Genomic DNA, 19,138 nt, shown 5'->3' on the forward strand with positions numbered 1-19,138 from the left:
CCTCCTTTACCTGTCCAAAATACACCAGAAAAGATACTTGAAGTCAGTGGCCATACACATGATCAACGCTGCTAGACTTTGCTTACTGGTCCACTGGAGGTCCAAATCAATCCCTTCAATGAAACAATGGACATCACGCATCAACCACATAGCAGCGATGGATGGAGCTGATACATACTTCTCAGGATAGGATTCCCAGTTTCTCGAACATATGGATAGTTGGTTTGACTAACAAAAATCCCAAAGTTACCAGATTTTGATACATAACAAACAACAAAGGATTCGCCCTGGGACTTCTCACACATTGTTTATCTTACGAGCACTTATTCTTATTTATTTATTTATATATATTTTTTTTGGATACTGATGATTTTTCCACACGAGTCCATCTTTCTTTTTTTCTTTTCTTACCTTGTCACCTGCCAGTACCCCCTTGCTACCCTATGGTTTCCACCATCTCCATGTCCCTACCATCCTTGATTCAGGCTTTACTTGGCTATATATATCTTTATGCCTATACTCATTGATCTTACTTTACTACTTTAGATGCCTGATAAACATATTTGTTTATAGCTTATACGCTTTATGGACTAATGAGGTTCCTAGGGATACATCACTACCCACACAATTGTAGTTCACCTCTTTCCCCCCTCTCTTTGTCACCTGGTAGTACCCCTCTGTTGTCCTAGGTTTCTAACCATCTTCATGGCCCTACAACTTTTGGCTCAGGCCTTTCATTCATGCATACATGCATACATATCTTTATACCAATATCTATTGATTTTACTCTACTACTTCAGATGCCTGACAAACATACTTATGTTCACAGCCTATATGTTTTATCGACCAATGAGGACCCTAGGGATACATCACTACACCTTTGCCATGCCTGCTCTCCGTTTGGCCCTGGATGGGGTCCCGTTTGATCCTGCCCCCTCAGCTCCCAGGGGAGGCATGCGCTGCTGCCGTCTCGAGGCTGCACACCTGGAGCCATGGCCAAGCTCAGTGGTAAGTATGGGGGGGCCTACAACCCCTCCTACCCTGCGCTGTTATAACTAATACTGTGCTATATTGCCAAACATATATATTTTTGTTCATCCTAGGTACATTGTTACACACATCCACCCCTGAAGAGCGAGCTGGATCTCACGAAACTAGTCGGGTAGTATGATGCCCGTGTACCATGTACTACTTCTACATTTATGTACCAATACTCCTTGTTTATATATTTTATATTGGCAACCGTTGATGTTATTTATCCATGTAAACAATTGTACTTGAATAAACCATATATTATATTTACTACTGTTATGTTTACTGGCGGAAACAGTACCCACTTCATTTAAAGTCCCAGGGCGAATCCTTTGTTGTTTGTTATATATTACAGGGATGGAAGTGTGTCACTGGGGACACCAGACCTTTTCCTTTGTCTCCAGATTTTGATACAAGACAATGTCTAAGTAGCTTGATGGCCCACTAATATCCTCTAAGACACAATCTAAAGGCATGAGGTGCATATATAATGTATGCCGCTACCCCAAGCAGATGGAGAGGGTAGCTGGTGGTTACCCTACCCCCTCTCCCTACCTTCAGATCTAAGTATACCTCTCCACCCTCGTTCTGTGGAACAGGGGGCTGACTTAGTTGTTGAATCCCTCTCCCACTTCCCTCAGGTCCTGCAGAACATGCAGAGAGTCAATTAGGAACAAATGTAACAGCTCTGAACTGTCAGCAGCCCCAGCAGGTATATAGCTCCCTGAGGTATTTCACACTAGTCTGGCATTGCACTGCTGTTAGGGGAATGCATTGAACACTCCTGGGCCAGGAAATTTAATTGAAATGTATCTAAGGAGCCCTAGCGGGCTTTGTTGCTCAAATGTACTGATGTTCTATGTTGTACTAGGCTACTCTATATTTGAATATTTGAAAAATTAAATTTCTGTACTGCTTGATACAATCTTTAATAAACTTTTTATGGGACAAAAACCCTAATGAAGGTTAAATGATGATATGGTCTCAGCATTGGCTTCAATACGGAGGAGGGACAGCTGACAATGGCTGCCCCAGAGTAAGCCTATAGGTGACATTTTTGCCCCAGGCTCTGCAGCCATTGTCATCGATCTCTGCCCTTCACTGAAGCTGGACTGGAGTGCTCTCAGCATAGGTAAGTATACACATCTTTCCATTACAGGGTAGTTAAAATAGGATTAGATTGGGTGTGAAAGTTGTTTTAGGCTTAGTTAGTATTTGACTAGTATTACACTATTATGTTTTTATGTTGTTCACAGTTTGGGAAAATTACAACCCTTTACAACTGTTTTCTTCGTCCTTGAACTGTGGTCAGATGGCTTAGAAGAACAAATAATGTTTTTCTTTTAAAAATGTGGCAGCCCAATCCCTATCAAAGTCAGCCTTTTGTCAGTGTGTGGAGACTTGTAGTAGATAGGGAGAGCTGACAGAGTGTTTACAAGGAGAGATAGTTGCTGCTATACTATACAGTGCTGAACAGTGCTATATAAAATCCTATACACGGTGCTGTATTATGCTACATTACAGTGAAGTGCATTGTGATTGCTTACATGTTATTATGTACACCCCTCTACAATCATAAACCCTACAGCCCTCCCTAGGACTACTTGTTCTGTGTCAGTTGCTGCTTAGCTGGTGCCCCCTGACCCCCGTTGCATTTTTTTTTTTTTTACATTTTATTATTTCTTTTTACTTTTAGTTAGGGTTGGGTTTTATTTTTTGTAAGTTTTGCTGTTTAAGGTATGTATTTTTAATAAAATTTTGCTAGAGGGGTTTTTCTTTGTTATTCTGGGTCGGTTGGAAAACTTGTTCTTGACACAGCAAAAGCTACCCTTTGCAGCACATCACCGAACACTAGTGCTCTAATGTTTAGTGCAACAAAGCACCACATTCTCAAACCCCTATTGCAATAGCTGCTAAAAATCTAGATAATCCCTTGTAGACATCATGCCTATGAAGCCTAAAGGAAAAGCAGAGGTTCTTTATGCACAGCTAGTAGGGGGAAAGTATCTGTAGGTTCTGCATCTGTTAGACAAATCAGAGGTTGGGCTGCAACTTTGAGAAGCAGGGAACATCTGCCCTTTCTATATCTTAGTGACCTTGATTTAAAGCCATAGAACACAGAGGAACCTGTGACCTTGGATGTGTCTGGCAATGACTCTTCTCACTGAGCTACCTGAGATGCTGGCCAGCACCCTCTCTAATCCATCAGACAACCTTGCCTTGTGCCTTAACTTCTGCTGTACATTGAACTCTTTGCTCCTCCCATGAACTTCCTGATTTAAACCAGTTCTCCACATTTCCTGTTTGCCAGATTATAGTGCTCTCTTCAGCCAATATCTCCCTTTTGTCTTCCCTGCTGCTGTCCATATTTTGATACTACTTGTTATCGACCCTTGGCTTGTTCTTCGATTATGCTTCTGCCTGATCCCAACCTGAAACTACTCGTTATTGACCATTGGCTTGTTTTCCTTACCTGGTCTTCGAGTCTGACCCCTGATCATGACAGGAGGTCATGGTATGGCTAACCAAGTCTTCATAATTCCTCCTCCTCCCAGACACACATTTCCCCCCCCCTTTCTTCCTTTACAGCTAATCCAGCCTAGACATGTGCAGAATAGGAAAATGTGTTTAGTTTTGTTTCGGATACATTTGTTATGTTACTAATTTAATTTCAAGAATTAGTTTCAGAATTTGTTTAGTTTAGTTTTGTCTCATTTAGTTTCTTTTCATTTATTCATTTTCTGACAAATTCCAAATTTTCTGAACGTTTTGAATTCGAAAATGTATTTTGAGGAGGGAGGGGACAACAGACAGGGATTAGTGATTGCCATTCATGTTCCTGCAGCTGCAGCTTACTGCCTAGTGGACTTGAACAATGTCAAGGATAGGAATGATTAGGTGGCATACCATATCAAGGTGCCAGAGATTGTAGATAAGGGAATTGAGGAAGATGCACAACAGTAATTTGGAAGGATTTAAAGCGGTAGTAAACTTATGGAAAAATAAACTTTCTCCATGCAAGGTAAAGCCATGATGTGGTAGTACGCATCGCCCACTAGCACATTATGAAACACTTACCTTAAACTGAAGCCCTCCAGTAGCGTGCTGCCACTACTGCAGAGGCTTCTATCTTCACTCGGTCTTCCTTCCGGGTTGGCAGGCTGTGGCCGCTTGAATGGCCATGGTGTTATGATCTTACTCTCATACATGCACCCTGGGTATGCCGTTCCTTTTGAATGAACGGTGATGTCACTGCCTGCTGTTCACTGGAATATCTCCTGGATGGTGCACATTAGGAGATATAAATTTTACCTACCTTTATTATAAGCTTACCTATAGGTAAAAATCTCAGAGGGGAGTTTACTACCACTTTAATCTAGGGTAGGGTCAGCTTGCAGAGCATAAAGGAACCTCCTATTCCACCTGATGGCACCCTCCTGTGAGGGCTGGCCACTACTAGCCTGAGTGCTGCTCCACATAGGTTGAAAGTCTAGGCCTACCTCATGTGGTGCCCAGATGAGTGATAGATTTACTACACTTGATAAACAGCAGACAGAGGTTGCAAACCAGTCTGGGTCTGTTGTCAGCAGATGTGTGAAAAAGGATCTAGACTTCCAGATTATTTGAATCAGCACAGTGCATTGTGAAATTTTCTGTGAAATAATACACTCTAATTTTGATTTCTTGATTCAAAAAATATGTGTCTCTGAAACTGTGGTCTAATAAAAGAGTTTATATTCTGTAAATGGTGTCTGTACACAGTTTTTTGCTTTTTTCTGTAAAATTTCAACATGGTGACATGAAGAGGCTGAAATTTCGTGTTGACTTTTCTTGTTGAACAACATATTTAAATGTCAACCTCAACATGCCTTGCATGTTGGACAAGATGCCTTGCAGGAGGGAAGAGGCTTTTCCCCCTGCAAGGGAATCCTCTCATTGTTAAAGGAATGTGGTGTAGTATGGTATAGTATGTAGTATGTTTGAAAATAACAGTAATATTGGGTCCCCCTGAGAATTGATTTCAGACTCTTGTTTTGAAATACAGTCTGGCTGATCAGGAAAAGAGGAGTGGCATGCAGCTTCCTCCTGAACCATCCCAGATCATTTGATCTCAAATGACCAGTGAGCAGGGACTTGTGGGAATCTGGAGGCCATTTTTAAACGGGGGGGCACATATAGCCCCCCCCATGCTTACTTGAATGTGTAGGGCGTACATGTTGCTCATTCACATAAAATGTAAATAGTGAATCAAAATACTACACTATAGAAAAATTCCTTTATTAAAAAAAACAGTGTAGAAAAATAATTTAATGAAAAAATAAATAAAAATGTTCCACAATGTAAATTCAATGCTAATTACATTGTCCAGTGATGTAAATTGAGCGTCATTCATGAAAAACACTGATTGCTGACACAAACACCCTTTGACATACACATAATATATAAATTATTTTGAATCATTTCTAAATTATAACTAAGTTTACTATACACCCAGTGTTCATTCATGTGGTGGTGGTTGGGGGGGGAGGGGATATCTGGTTGTCCCCTTAACACATTGAGCCTTGCCAGGAGAGCCTTTTGGTAAGGTAACATCCTAACATCCCAATATTGAGGGCATGTAGCCTGGTATGGCTGGGGGGGGGGTGCATATGGGTCTGGTATGGGTTTTTAGGGGAGTAGCAAAATATATTTTAGGTTGTTCTTTGGTGGGGTGCTTTACACATAAAGTTTTTACTTTTTTTTCTTACAATTTTGAGCTAGTTTTTCTTTAACAATATGTTCCTTCAGTGATCTTCCCGCTTCTAAGATGTTAAACACAAAATTTTAATTAACTGGCATGGGTCACTGCACATCATTTCTACTATACTATATTATACTTATTATTTTTGAACCCAAGAACAAAAATGTTATTTATTGCACTTAGGTGTTGTAAGGTAAACCAGATTTCCAGCACCAGAAAACCAGTGTGGACCTACAGTATGCTTGTGCTCATGCACATGCGCATTGTATGCATGCTCATACTTCTAAGCAAAGGGACAATGTTAGATGTACCATTCCAATTTGCTGCGTACACGCACACGTACAAATGCGTATAGCAATTAGCGTGTGCACATGGCACCCAGCAGCCTTTTTCTGTCACTATGAGAAGTTGCTGAATGGTCTTCAGCTTGTTCCTGTACTCCTGAGAAACGCACACGTACACATGTGCAAAGCAATTAGCGTGTGGATTTGGTGCCCAGCAGCCTTTTTCTGTCACTATAAGAAGTTGCTGAATGGTCTTCAGCCATTTCCAATATTCCTGAGACCTTATCTGCACTTACTCAGACTTTCCCCTAGACTTCGCCTCTGCTCCTGCCACTACTTTGTTCATCAGATTATTCCCACCACAGCTTGGTTACTGGACTTTTCTTTGTCTGCTTATCCTGTATGGCTGTTACTGACCCTTGCCTGTCTCCTAGACTTGCTCTGTCAGTCAGTTTGGTCCCTTGTCACCCAGCTGTCACTGACTGCTATCTGCTTCCACCTTCTGCTTTGGTGTCCAGCTGCTTCTGCATCCTGTCAAGAGGACCTTGACTCCAAGCTCTACTCATTTAGGAAGCGGACATAACCAGCCAGCTACTACGACTCTCATACCACTCCCTGCCTTCACACTTTCTATCTCTACCTTCAAGAGTGTTGGGCAGGAGGTGCAAGAGAAGCCCTCACAACGTTCCATTCTTACCATGTGCATGATAGGTGTGGTGATTGCATTCATTTAAATTTTTCAAGAAATTTTTTGGCAAGTACAGAAAAAACACCTGTGGATCTTGCCAGAAGGGCACTGCCCTTTTGGCTTTCCTAAACTAAAATCACAGGCAACTTTCTCTTCCTTCTATGTTATCCTTTGGAAGTGGAGCAATCTATTATGGAAAAGATTGTTCCCTCCATAGGTACAATGGAGTGATTGAACATAGCTTCACTATACACTATATTACCAAAAGTATTGGGACACCTGCCTTTACGCGCACATAAACTTTAATCACATCCCAGTCTTATTCCATAGGGTTCAATATTGAGTTGGCCCACCCTTTGCAGCTATAACAGCTTCAACTCTTCTGGGAAGGCTTTCCTCAAGGTTTAGGAGTGGAAATGTTTAACCATTCTTCCAGAAGTGCATTTGTGATGTCAGGCACTGATGTTGGATGAGAAGGCCTGGCTTGCAGTTTCAACTCTAATTCATCCCAAAGGCGTTCTATCGGGTTAAGGTCCGGGCTCTGTGCAGGCTAGTCAAATTCCTCCACCCCGAACCCACCATGTTTGGACTTTGCTGAGATGTCAAGTTTATATGCGTGTAAAGGCAGGCATCCCAATATTTTGGTAATATAGTATATATTAACTTTTTGGCTTTGGGTTTAGATACACTTTAAGCTCAACTGTGCACAAAAATGCAACTAAGTACTCTGGACTGAAATCTTGACAAGCCCTTTTCTCATTGGTAAAGAAGCAGTTCTAAGCCATCTTGCATTGTTTCTAAAAAGCAAGAAATCCTAAATATGCATTTTAGTCAATATTGGCATTGTGTAAGTTAGGTGCCTCCTGCAATGTATACATTACATCAGATCAGAATTAGTGGAAGCCACACATTGTCAGTGTGAAATAATGCGGACAAGCTGTCTGGACCATGTGAATTCAGCAACCAGTACTGAACATGTGCTGTTTTCAAATGTAAATAAAGATTTCCTGCCTGTCATGCAAAGGTATTAAACCAATAAAGAAAAAGAGTGCTTAGTGTTTAACCATTGAGCACCTTAGATGCATTCACTAGATTACAGAGCAACAGAGTGAGATGGATAGTCTGGGAGAGGGGGAGGAAGAGGAGGGGGAGTGAACAGGAGGAGGCTGCTATCACATCACTCCTGCAAAGACAGAACATTTGCAAATTATCCATTTTATGGGTAATGTGAACAGTAACATCATTGCTACCATCCACTATTATCCTCTCGCTGAAACAATACTAGGGTAAGTGTGATTTCATGTCTGTTTTTTGCTCAATTCAATTGACTGTTGACCAGCGTTCTCTTAGCTCAATCCTTGGATCTTGAACATCGTAAGAGCAGCAAAGGAAATTTATAAACACAAACACATCTCAGTAGCTTAAAACATGCACGGGGTGGAGAGATGCATATTGGGTATGGGTCATCTAGTATTTTATAGGAAAATATAACATAGCTTTTATTCTATAAACTTGTGTTTCTCATAAATGCAACACAACAGCCAGAGACATTTAACAGTTGGTTCTCTCCCATATAGTATAATCACAAACAATACACATAAGAATAACAATACACGCTTTAAAACGTAATGTTGTATCATTGGCACAAAACAGCTAAAAGTCATTTACAAAGTGGATTCATTAACCAGACAGGAATTATAATTGGTTAAAAATGTGTTTACATTGGCAACTTCACATTGAATTAATTTACAGGACACCTATTGATATTGAGAAACAAATATTTTAATAGGTTTATCATGGCAGCAATCAAAGGGTAAATCTCTTTTCACATTGACAGGTTAAGCAAGAATCATGACAGCTGAAAAGACTATTCCTGTTATTAATGGGAAACCTGAGGATGCTTTGGATGCTGAAGCTTCAAGTCCCAAACTGGTCCACAGCAATGACAAGAAAGTCAATGAAAGAGGCCACTGGAATAATAAAGTGGAATTTGTGCTGTCTGTGGCAGGGGAAATTATCGGGCTGGGAAATGTGTGGAGGTTTCCATACCTTTGCTACAAGAATGGAGGAGGTAAGGAAAGATGACATTTGGCTGAGTTGCATATGATGTCAAGTGTTGGACAGTTCTCTTTGTTCATTAATATATTTTGTTTGTTCTTTTCCTTTAAAGAAAAAAAATGCTTTGAGCACATTGGATTAAAGTATGTAGTATTACAACATAAACTAACACTCATACATACAATAAACAATATAAACAACATGGGGTTATTTATTAAATGTTATGTATGCTAGAGTAGCATATCTTTTTTTTTTTCTCTTCAAACATCCAGTTGGGTACAGGCAATTGTTGATATCTAAAATGTTTGGAAATTTCCATACCCATGCTACAAGAATATAGGAGGTAAGGAAGGGTGACATTTGGCTGAGTTGCCTACAATGGCAAGTGCTGGACAGTTCCCTTTATGAAAAAAAAACAAACAGCTTGGAGTACATTAAATGAAAGTATGTCACATTACAACGTAAAGTAACACACATACAGAGATCAATATAAGCAACAAGGGGTGATTTAATAAAAGTAGCTATGTGTGCTAGTGTAGCATATCTTTTTTCTCTTCAAACATCCAGTTGGGTACAGGCAATTGTTGATATCTAAAATTTCATGAAAATATACATTTTCACTTTATTTTTTAACATTATTTTTAAAAACATCCACTCAATATTAATTAATAGATACAATTGCACACTGTGGGCACACCGAGTGTAAGCATGTATTTTTATATATTTGTAGGTGTGGTTTACTGTAATATGGTCTCACTTTACGGCACAGTCACTATGGTTCCTTGAGCATTTTCTAGATGGGATGGAAACTATATTATATTTATTATTTTTTAGTTTGTGGATCAATAGCTTCATATCCTAACTGTGTGATAGATGTGGTCTAGTCCAAACTAGCTAATAGGTAAAATAAAATGTACATTTGTATACACTAATGTGCTACTGTGAAATGTGTATTTTTTCGGATTGCATTAAATTTCACCAATTTTGTTTGTTTAGCTAATAGGTAGATGGTTCTATCCATATTTTTACAGCAGCCCTGAAGCGGGTTTGTGAGTTTATATTCCAAGGTAATACAAGTATTGAACTGAGACTGGACCCTATGCCAGGCAGTTAGAGATATGCTTTCTTAAATTTGATACATTTAAAGTATTTTAGAGTGAGTTTCCATTTAAACTAAATGTGTGTGTGTGTGTGTGTGTGTGTGTGTGTGTGTGGCAAACCTATTTGTAGGACTAGCATAAATATACTTAAACTTTAATATAATCTAGTTTTCTACATGGATTCTACATACCTGTGATAATCTTCTAGGAGAGTATGCCTAAGAAAAAATGCTACCAGATTTGATTGCATAACAAAAAAATATTAGAACCATTATAATAATTATTTTACACATTATTAATTAACCTTTTCTTACTATAAAATAAAAATATTGGAACTATAGACTGCATTTATTTCATTTAAGTATGTCATGTTAATAAGAATTGTATTTTTTGTTAATTACAGTATATTATGCTTCTATTTTTTTCCATCATGACTTCCATTAGCCTTTTCTGTTTGTTTTGTCAATAATTCACAATTATATAATTCAGTTACAACTTGTGTACCTAAATAGGTTTAGATGGTGGGGTTGATTTATTAAAAGCAAATAGGGTGTTTACTTTGCAAGGGTACTGAGGGTATACCTCAGTAAATGTGGTGAGATTTCACAATACAAAGAATATCCAATCAAGCTCTAGGAAAATCAAAAAGCATAATTTTTGTTTGCACATGATTGGATGATAGAAGTCAACAGAGCTTCGCCTCATTCACGCTCTTGCAAAGTGCAACTTCCCTTGCAAGCTGAACAGTTTATTTGCCTTTGGTAAATCAACTCCAGTGATTCAAAGGAAAAAGGAAACATTTTCGAGATTGTGCCATAAAAAAAGAAAAACAAGTATCAAAGTAAATAGAATATGACTTATAAATATAAAATGGTGGTTTTTAATTGTGATTTTTTTTTTTTGCAAATTAGGTAATGCTATGTTTGTATTTGCTTATTATATGTTGTATATGACTTGTACTTATGACTTGACTTGTAATGACTTGTCTTTACTTATAGGAGGTCAGATATATAAAATAATAATGTTGATGCTGATTTGGTAATTTTTTATAATATAAATCCGTGACATGGATATAGGAGCTTTTAGGGACTCTTACATTCTTCACTCAACATAACTGTAAACCATAGATTTTATGTCTCCATTATTAATCTGGAGTTAGCATGTAAAGGCCATTATATCAATGACCACAGTATGTTTGTGGCCAAGGAAAAGTTTGGTTTGTCAACACCCCCCTTTTGCTGTTAGCCTGTTTAGCTATCTCTCAATATAGTAAATTAAGTAACAGTTCACCTAACTTATGGAGACAGCCAAGCAAAATACTTTATAATGCATAGCTTACAACAGTAGCACCTACAGGAACATGTTTTCAGTCTGTTATATTTATTAAAACACTTTAGATTTGCATTTGCATGCACCAGACCATCAAAGATGGTGGTGTCAGTAAGGGAATAGGGACAGCAGTAAGGGGACTGAAGTTCCTCTTAAAATCTGAACTCCAACTTTACCTTCAGTTTTGCACAGTTGTACACGCTCCTCTCCAGTACTGAAATTGCTTATTCTGATTTCACTGTGCACTGTGAGCTTCTCCTGGTGTGCATTAGAACCTGCAGCAAGTCAGATAGAGCCAGTATTTTTCCCAGGCGGTAGGACATCCAGCATCCTCTATCCCTTAGCGCTTCACAGCATTGTGGTAGTTCACTGTAAACTACAGGCCGATATCCACAAAGGATGTCGGTACTTGTAGTTCATTCATAGAACTCTGTGAATGAATGACGTGGCCATGTGGGTGAAGCCTGGCACGGTCACATTGAGTTAAAAACTGAAAGCTAGTACAGAGAACTTCTCCCCTACTGCTGGGGGGGAGCAGCGGCTGCTGCATTGGGAACTACCATAGTTACATGTTCCACCCTAAAAACATGTTCCCAAAGGTGAGATTATCCTTTAACATCATATGTAGACATTACTTAGGGCAGTATGCATGCAAATGCAGTCTTCCTAGGAATGCCTGCTCCTTCAAACTAACGTGATCCATCAAGGCATTTTAATATTTGCTGTAACAGAGCTAAAGTTTCACTCACACTTTTGCCAATTTTTATGCAAAATTTGATGATAATCCATAACTCCAGATTCCTGACACCTATTTTCCTCCAGCAGAGCAATGCACACACATGTTATTTCTTCTACTACTCCCTAAAAACAGAGTCAACTGGTCCGTGACCCAGGGGTATGCAAGTTAGAACATGTCAGAACACGCTTGAGTATGAATGACTATGTGACTCAGCACCATAGTGCTAAATCACAAGTATTCTGGAAATTAAATTGTGAAATGTTAGATTGCAGAAAGACAGCATTAAGAGATTACTTGTTAATAATTTGCATTCATTTGTACAAGTAGTGATAAAAATGGTCAACTGGAATTTTAAAATAAACAGTTGTTTGAAATGTTTGGAATATATAGAACACTTCTAGTAAAGCTTGTTTATTGGGATCCAATGCCACATTCAAATAAATTTAGTAGAATTATTAAAACAATAACCAGATTGTTGTTACTTCTTCTCAAAATGTTCAAAAGGTTTGAGTTAGGTGAAAAAAATAGATCTTCTCTCATATTGTGTAGCATTTTATTTCCAGTTAAAAGCATGTGATGCTGGGACTGAGACACAATATGGCTTCCTGAAATGGGACAGGACAGACAAAACTATATTCTAGACCAGATCAGCAGTTATCCCAATTTTAAAAGTTATATATAGATACATATAAGTATAAGTGTTGAAACCTGTCAGATTGTTAGTGTTGTCTTTCTCTCCACTGGTGAGATTTACCCTCTTTATTTGTCATAAGGAAAGAAAGCAATGGGAGATCCAACATTTTACATTTGTCCCTGAAACAGAACTAGAGAACAGATCTTCCAAAGTGGACATCTGTTTCTGCCACAATTGACTAAGATCGGATTTTCTCATAGAGTTTTTTTTTTACCACTGCATAACTAAAACAAAAAACAAAACAAAAAAAACTGTTTTGATTTTAGACAATTTCTAAGATGCCCATAAACAAGCTGATGCTAAATATGAGTTACAGTTTTAAACATCACTTACCACAGTGAGACTATTTAGGGATTACTATTAGGCCGCGTACACACGGGCGGACTGTTCGCCCAACTTTGTCCGCTGAACAGTGTTTCAGCGGACAGTCCGCTCGTGTGTGGGCTTCAGCGGACAGTTTCAGCGGACAGTCTGACGAACAAAGTTTTTCGGAATTTCCGTAAGACTGTCCGCTGAAACTTGGTTTGAGCGGACAGTCCGCTCGTGTGTAGGCTTGTTCGGCAAACTAAGTCTCGCGCATGCTCAGAAAGAATTTACACGGCAAAGGTTGCATTGCAGTGTATCGGACGTCGAATTTCTCGTCCCGTCGTACGTGCCGTTCACGTCATCGTGCAAGTTTTCAGCGGACTGTTCGTTCGTCGTGTGTGGTCAAGTCCGTTCATGCTAATTTTGAACGGACTGTTTGTCAAACTGTTTGACGAACCTAGTTGGGCGGACAGTCCGCCCGTGTGTACGCGGCCTCAGTCTCTTTCTAGGGTCTTAGCTGGAAAATCTCTACAACCAAAATAAATTGGTAAAAATTTCACCATCTGCTCCAGGTGAACTGTACAATCCCATATCAGGTGCTGGCTCATCTTTTCTCCACTGAAGCAATCAATTGTACCAGCAATAATAGTGCTGTACACAAAGATGCAAAGTCATATTCTTCCATTATTAAAATAGCCAGTAGGAATGAGTTCTATTCTGACATGTTTTGCAATAGGTACAGCACAATGCTTTCTCCGTGCCTAGCATGAAACATGTCAGAATCAAACTTGTTACTGCTGGCTATTTTAGCAGAGGAAGAATACTATGTTGCATCTTGGTTTGTGGCATTCCGGTTGCTGGCAACTGATTGATCAAAATGGTTACACTCTTTCTATGCTATACTGTTTTTAACCATCATGGTTGAAAGTACAAAGTAAGTTTTGGCAGCACATAATCAAGAAAGGACTGGCAGATCTCTGACTTTCCATCACTCTCAGTAGAAGATGGGCTGGCTATGGTCACCAATGCATTTTGAGACGCCCGGCGACCCCTAATGAGATCTGCTCTTAGGTCTCCTACTAATGTGGCCCGTGTTCAGAAACTGATTACTAATTTATTTAGAACAGTCTAACATTATTAATTTGTCAGATTCACTTAAATTGAGGCTTGACCTCTGAATGATGTCAGGAGAAATAGCGAGGCAATTGTGAAGTGATCTGCCACACGTATCTCCCATTTAATCAACCAGCCGATTCATGCTGCTGGCTGGGATTAGTTCACAGTGTGTTCAAGCACTGCATGCCTCCTTCCTAACCAGAGTGAATTCCTTAGAGGAATAGGAAGATAGTAATGAAATAAGATTGTTAATGATGGAGGCTGAAAGGAAAAATGTCACCTGATAACTTTGCAATCTTTTATGTTTTTAAAAGAGAAAAAATAAGTTGCCTTCTGTAAATTGTCTTGCAAACATATAAAGTAATAAAACTAATAAGAAAAATATATACATGCAAAAAAATTTTTTAACCATTCAAGCCTTTTTAACAAAGGGTAAAAATGTTCTCCCTGTGCCCTAGTGTCACCATTTCAGGGAGAATCAGTAATTGGTAACCATCAATCATGGTGCCTGGATAATAGGGTTTTGAACTATTAGTAACTCTGTATCACAGCCCTCCAGGTACCAAAGATAAGACAAGGTTTATACTTACAGCTGAACTTCAGACAAAAGAGAAGAATCCCCTGGGTGGTGGACTTTTAAGGCACAATAATGTTTCAAAGGATTTTAGTAAGGTATATTAATAGTTTCAAAAAATTTGTTTATGAACTGTATAGAAAAAATATAAAAAAACATGGAATGTTTAAACACGTCTAAAATGTATACACCGTCATATGCATAAATGTACAATCAGAGTTCTAAGTTGTCTCCTTCTTCAGGGGTATAAGCAAGAAGAAACTTCTTGCTTATACCCCTGAAGAGGGTTCCAGCCCCCACTTCCTTCTGGCACACCCTCGGCGCCAGAAGGAAGATCACCTCACCCCCCTCCCTCTTGGCAATCATCTGGGACATGTCACAAGTCCCAGATGATTGCGTGACCAGTCACGGCGCACGTCGTGGCTCAGGCATGCACAGTGGATGCCCAGCAGTGAAGCCACAGCTAGGTGCCCACAGTTACAATGCTGGCACCGCAGAGCAGAGGGGGAGACGAGCGGGGCTTCGATCCCCCACATCTCTGGACCCTGGGACAGGTAAGTTTCCGATTATTAAAAGTCATCAGCTGCAGTATTTGTAGCTGCTGACTTTAAAAAAAAAGCGGAATTCTGCTTTAACTCCAGCAAAGAAAAATCAGGTCCTTTTTCCTTCCAGACAGGGATAGGCAAAGTGGAAGATACAGCAGCTTCCATATGTGTATTTTATCTGTGTATTTAGCTGTTTACCTGGGATTCAGCATTCGTATCTTTATCAGTTTTAGATTATTATTTTTGGAGCATGGTTAGTTACCGTAGCTATAATGTCAGTAGCTATACTTTACACCTGATGCATAAAACACCACATGTATCTGATCTGACCTGCACCTCCAGCCAAGTCATTGGTAAACTGTGAGTTTGAAACACAAAATTGAGTGATGGTTGAAAAGAGTATAAAATAAGAATATGAACCTTAAATACACAGATGTACATTATTGATGGCAATGCTACCATGTGGTGGCTATTACAAGTCTGCATCATTTTTTATTGTTATTTTATATGTAACGCACAAAAAATAGCACAATAAAGAAGTGTCCAGTAATGGTTTAGACATGGTTTACAGTATTCATCCATTAATGTATTCTATTTGCTATTTAACCTAAAAACTAGGAATTATTTCTTCCAAGATAAAGTTAGAGATTAATGCTGGCCATACACTATACGAAATTTGGTAATTTACTGTAGGCAGTTTGTTAATTGGCCAGTTAATGGGCACAAAATCGATAATCGTTGGGGTGTTTTTGAGCCAAAAAAAACGAAGGACAAGTTTGGAAATTTTCTGCCGAACGAACAATAAATTAAAAATGTTATGTGTTTCCCATCCAAACTGTTTGCACTAGGTATATATAACAAAATTAACAAATAATTGATTAATTTATGTCCACTGAATGATTTATTGGTCATTACATGATGACACTATCGTTTGCTCTCACGGCCGAATGTAAATTTTTTGAAAATGGATTCGGCCACCGTTTCATGTAGTGTATAGCCAGCATTACTCAGAGCAGCGTTGAATAGATTGGACAGCCAGTCTGTAGGCAACAATACCAAACAAGTACACAGGGATAGTTAATTTTTTTTCTAACCACACCTTAATTTAAAACATTTACTATTACATTGTGGTCCTTGTGGTCCTTGTGATAAAATAACCTGCTTGTGGGATATGGAAAAAAGTTAAATAAAGTTCTTTTAAAGTCAACATAAGTTTTCTTGGGGTTCAAGACTTCAAGGAGTCTTGGATGCCTCGTCCCCTGTCTTGTGCTTTGATTTCATCCTATGACCCCTATGTCACTACAGGACTCAGCAGTGATGTAGGGTTTTGAGGATGGAACCACAGCGTTCAGAAGGTGACACAGACATCTCTGAAGTGTTAGATGTCAAAGAGTCTTATGAGGACTCCTGTGATGGAATAAAGGTAGAAGGCTGAAGAGGTGAGCGTAAGTTACCTGACAGGTTCGTTTTAAGATAATCAATGACAATAATATCATATATAGTATATTACTACTAGTATAGTAGATTTGATATAACTTTGTGATACCTTTAAGTGCTCAGATGGTGTGTTCTGTAACTACGTAAATTCAATATACAGATTAAAATACAAAACTTCATGGTAGAATAATAAACTAATCCAGAGATGGTAGGAGGCACAATATTTTTCACAGCAATGAAATGCACAAATGTATCTGTATCTTTGCTTTTATAATCACTGCACTTTCAGGTTCATGTCCTTAGTGTGCATTAGGCTTTCTATTTACCCAGATGCTTGACTGCACCAACTGTCCCCTTTATGTTGAGGTGCTCCCACACATGAAGTAATAATCTCAGGTCAGTGCATTATCTTCTTCCACACAGAAATCCCCATAGCTTTTTTTTTTTACTTTTCCTTAAATGAATTATAGGGCTAACTTCAAGAATCAGGTAGCTAAATGTACAACCTTAGAACATACCTTTTGATGGACATTAGTGTTCTTATAGTTTCAATTTATGATCCAGGCTATTTATCACTTTTATTGTCGGTACTGTAAACTAAAAATGCAGCCACTGCTTTACTATTTTTGGAAATTTAAATAAAACGACTATCCTCTCCAATTATCTGAAATGAATGGAAAAATCCTCACCCACTCAGCATACACAGCCATATCCATTCGATATAAAAAAAATAAATAAAAAAAAAGATATTGGCCTGTATGTGAAATTCCCGGCACAAAACAAAAACATGCATGAATGCAGTTTTGTATTCATTAATACATTTTTTTTTAATATAAATTCAAGCAGTGTAAGTACTTGCATTTGGCCTAGTATCATAGACTTGCAGTCCCCCTATAAAAGAGCTTAGACTAGGAGATGAAGAAGCAGCAGCTGTTCTGTGGTTCTCAAGTGATAAGAGCAAGCGTAGGTGTGCACCCCAAAGTATGAATTTATTCACCAAATAGGAAACTATGAACACAAATCAGGGATCTGCTTTAGGCATAAACAGCATTTTTTTCACAATTCATCTATATTTTGCAAATACCTTAATAATTGTCCATAATTACCTTTTTAGTGAATAAACCCCAAAGAGGGCAGAGTTCAGGCGTGCACTGCATACAGAGGACAGAGTTCAGGAGAGCGTTGCGTACAGAGGACAAAGTCTAGGAGTGCGCTATGTATAGAGGACTAAGTTCAGGAGTGCGCTTCATACAGAGGACAAAGTTCAAGAGTGCACTACATGTAGAGGACAATGTTTAGGAGTGCACTACATATATTGGACAAAGTTCAGGAGTGCACTACATATAGAGGACAAAGTACAGGAGTGCACTACATGTAGAGGACAAAATTCAGGAGTGCGCTATATATAGAGGACAAAGTTCAGGAGTGAGCTGCATACAGAGGACATAGTTTACGGGTAGGTTGCACACAGAGGACAGAGTTCAGGAGTGCATTGCCTACAGAGGACATACGCAGTGTACAGAGGGCAGATTTTAGGGCTGCGTTGCATACAGAAGGTAGAGTTCATGAGTGTGCATCTAACAAGCTACTTTACAAGCAAAAAGACTCTCCCCTCCTACCTTAGTACAGAGCTCCCTCACAAATTTTCCCCAACAGAGATCTCCTTCCACCCATAGGGAGAAGCGGCTACAACTACCTGCTTACATGCAGAGTGCAGACTAATGCCACCAGACTAGAGTGGCTGGGCACACCCACCTCCTTTGCTCTCAAAGAGATGTACAGGATAGGGCAGACTCTATGTGAGTTCCTGGGAGCGCTGCGCTGTTGTAAACACAGCCCAGCACTCCCAGCTTGAAGCACAGGGCCAGCTGGAGGTGGTACATTGCGGGTCACAGCAGAGTGCACTGGCCCCCAGCTCCTAGAAAGAAACTCCTAGGGAGGCAATGATAGAAAGGATTTAGCTGCAGCAGATGCAGCGCTGCTTCCAAAATAGGATGGATTACTACATGTGTGAAGCGCACTGTGCATTGCGTACACTTGCACCCCTTATGATATACCACTGACTCATCGGTTCATTAGGGTGCACTTACCTATAAGAGGAAGCATGATGTTAGAAAGACAGAGCAGAGTGAGCTCATCAGTCTGCTGCTTCTCTTTTCACTGCTCAGTCACAGTATGGGAGACGGACAACCATTTTATGTTTCCATGGCCATTTCATCATGGCTTGACTGATTGTTGTATCTAAAATATTAATTAAAAAAATGCTTTTTGCCATGAAAAAGGATTACTCTTTACAGTTTCTCTAAAAGCCTTGGCTTTATGAATATGGCAAAGAATGTGTAAAAACTAAATATGTAATTTAGAGACAGCAGCTAACTATATACTGTACTATATTCTTCCCTCTAAGGAGATTTTCCATAATTCAGCAGAATGCTAAAATTCTTTCACGGCCATCAATTCATTTATTCACTAACTTATTAAGTAAACTCAGCTGC

At 39.2% G+C, this 19,138-nt stretch overlaps 1 protein-coding gene and 1 long non-coding RNA gene across 2 annotated transcripts in view; both read left to right on the forward strand.

Moving 5' to 3' along the window:
- Positions 1-957: 957 nt before the first annotated feature.
- Positions 958-1,302, forward strand: LOC143926973 (uncharacterized). Its single transcript, XR_013262175.1, has 2 exons — positions 958-1,008; positions 1,104-1,302. It is a non-coding gene; the product is annotated as an uncharacterized LOC143926973 (long non-coding RNA).
- A 6,573-nt stretch (positions 1,303-7,875) lies between these two features.
- SLC6A11 (solute carrier family 6 member 11) overlaps positions 7,876-19,138 on the forward strand; it is a 376,923-nt gene continuing 365,660 nt past the window's right edge. Inside the window, exons 1-2 of the mRNA XM_077452108.1 lie at positions 7,876-8,031; positions 8,583-8,816. Coding sequence (XP_077308234.1) covers positions 8,597-8,816 — 220 coding nt within the window. The 5' untranslated portion in view covers positions 7,876-8,031; positions 8,583-8,596. The remainder of the gene's footprint in view (positions 8,032-8,582; positions 8,817-19,138) is intronic.

The sequence above is a fragment of the Lithobates pipiens genome, unplaced genomic scaffold, assembly GCF_037356315.1.
Source record: "Lithobates pipiens isolate NorthernLeopardFrog02 unplaced genomic scaffold, aLitPip1_a1.2 Scaffold_23, whole genome shotgun sequence".
Lineage (NCBI taxonomy): Eukaryota > Metazoa > Chordata > Amphibia > Anura > Ranidae > Lithobates > Lithobates pipiens.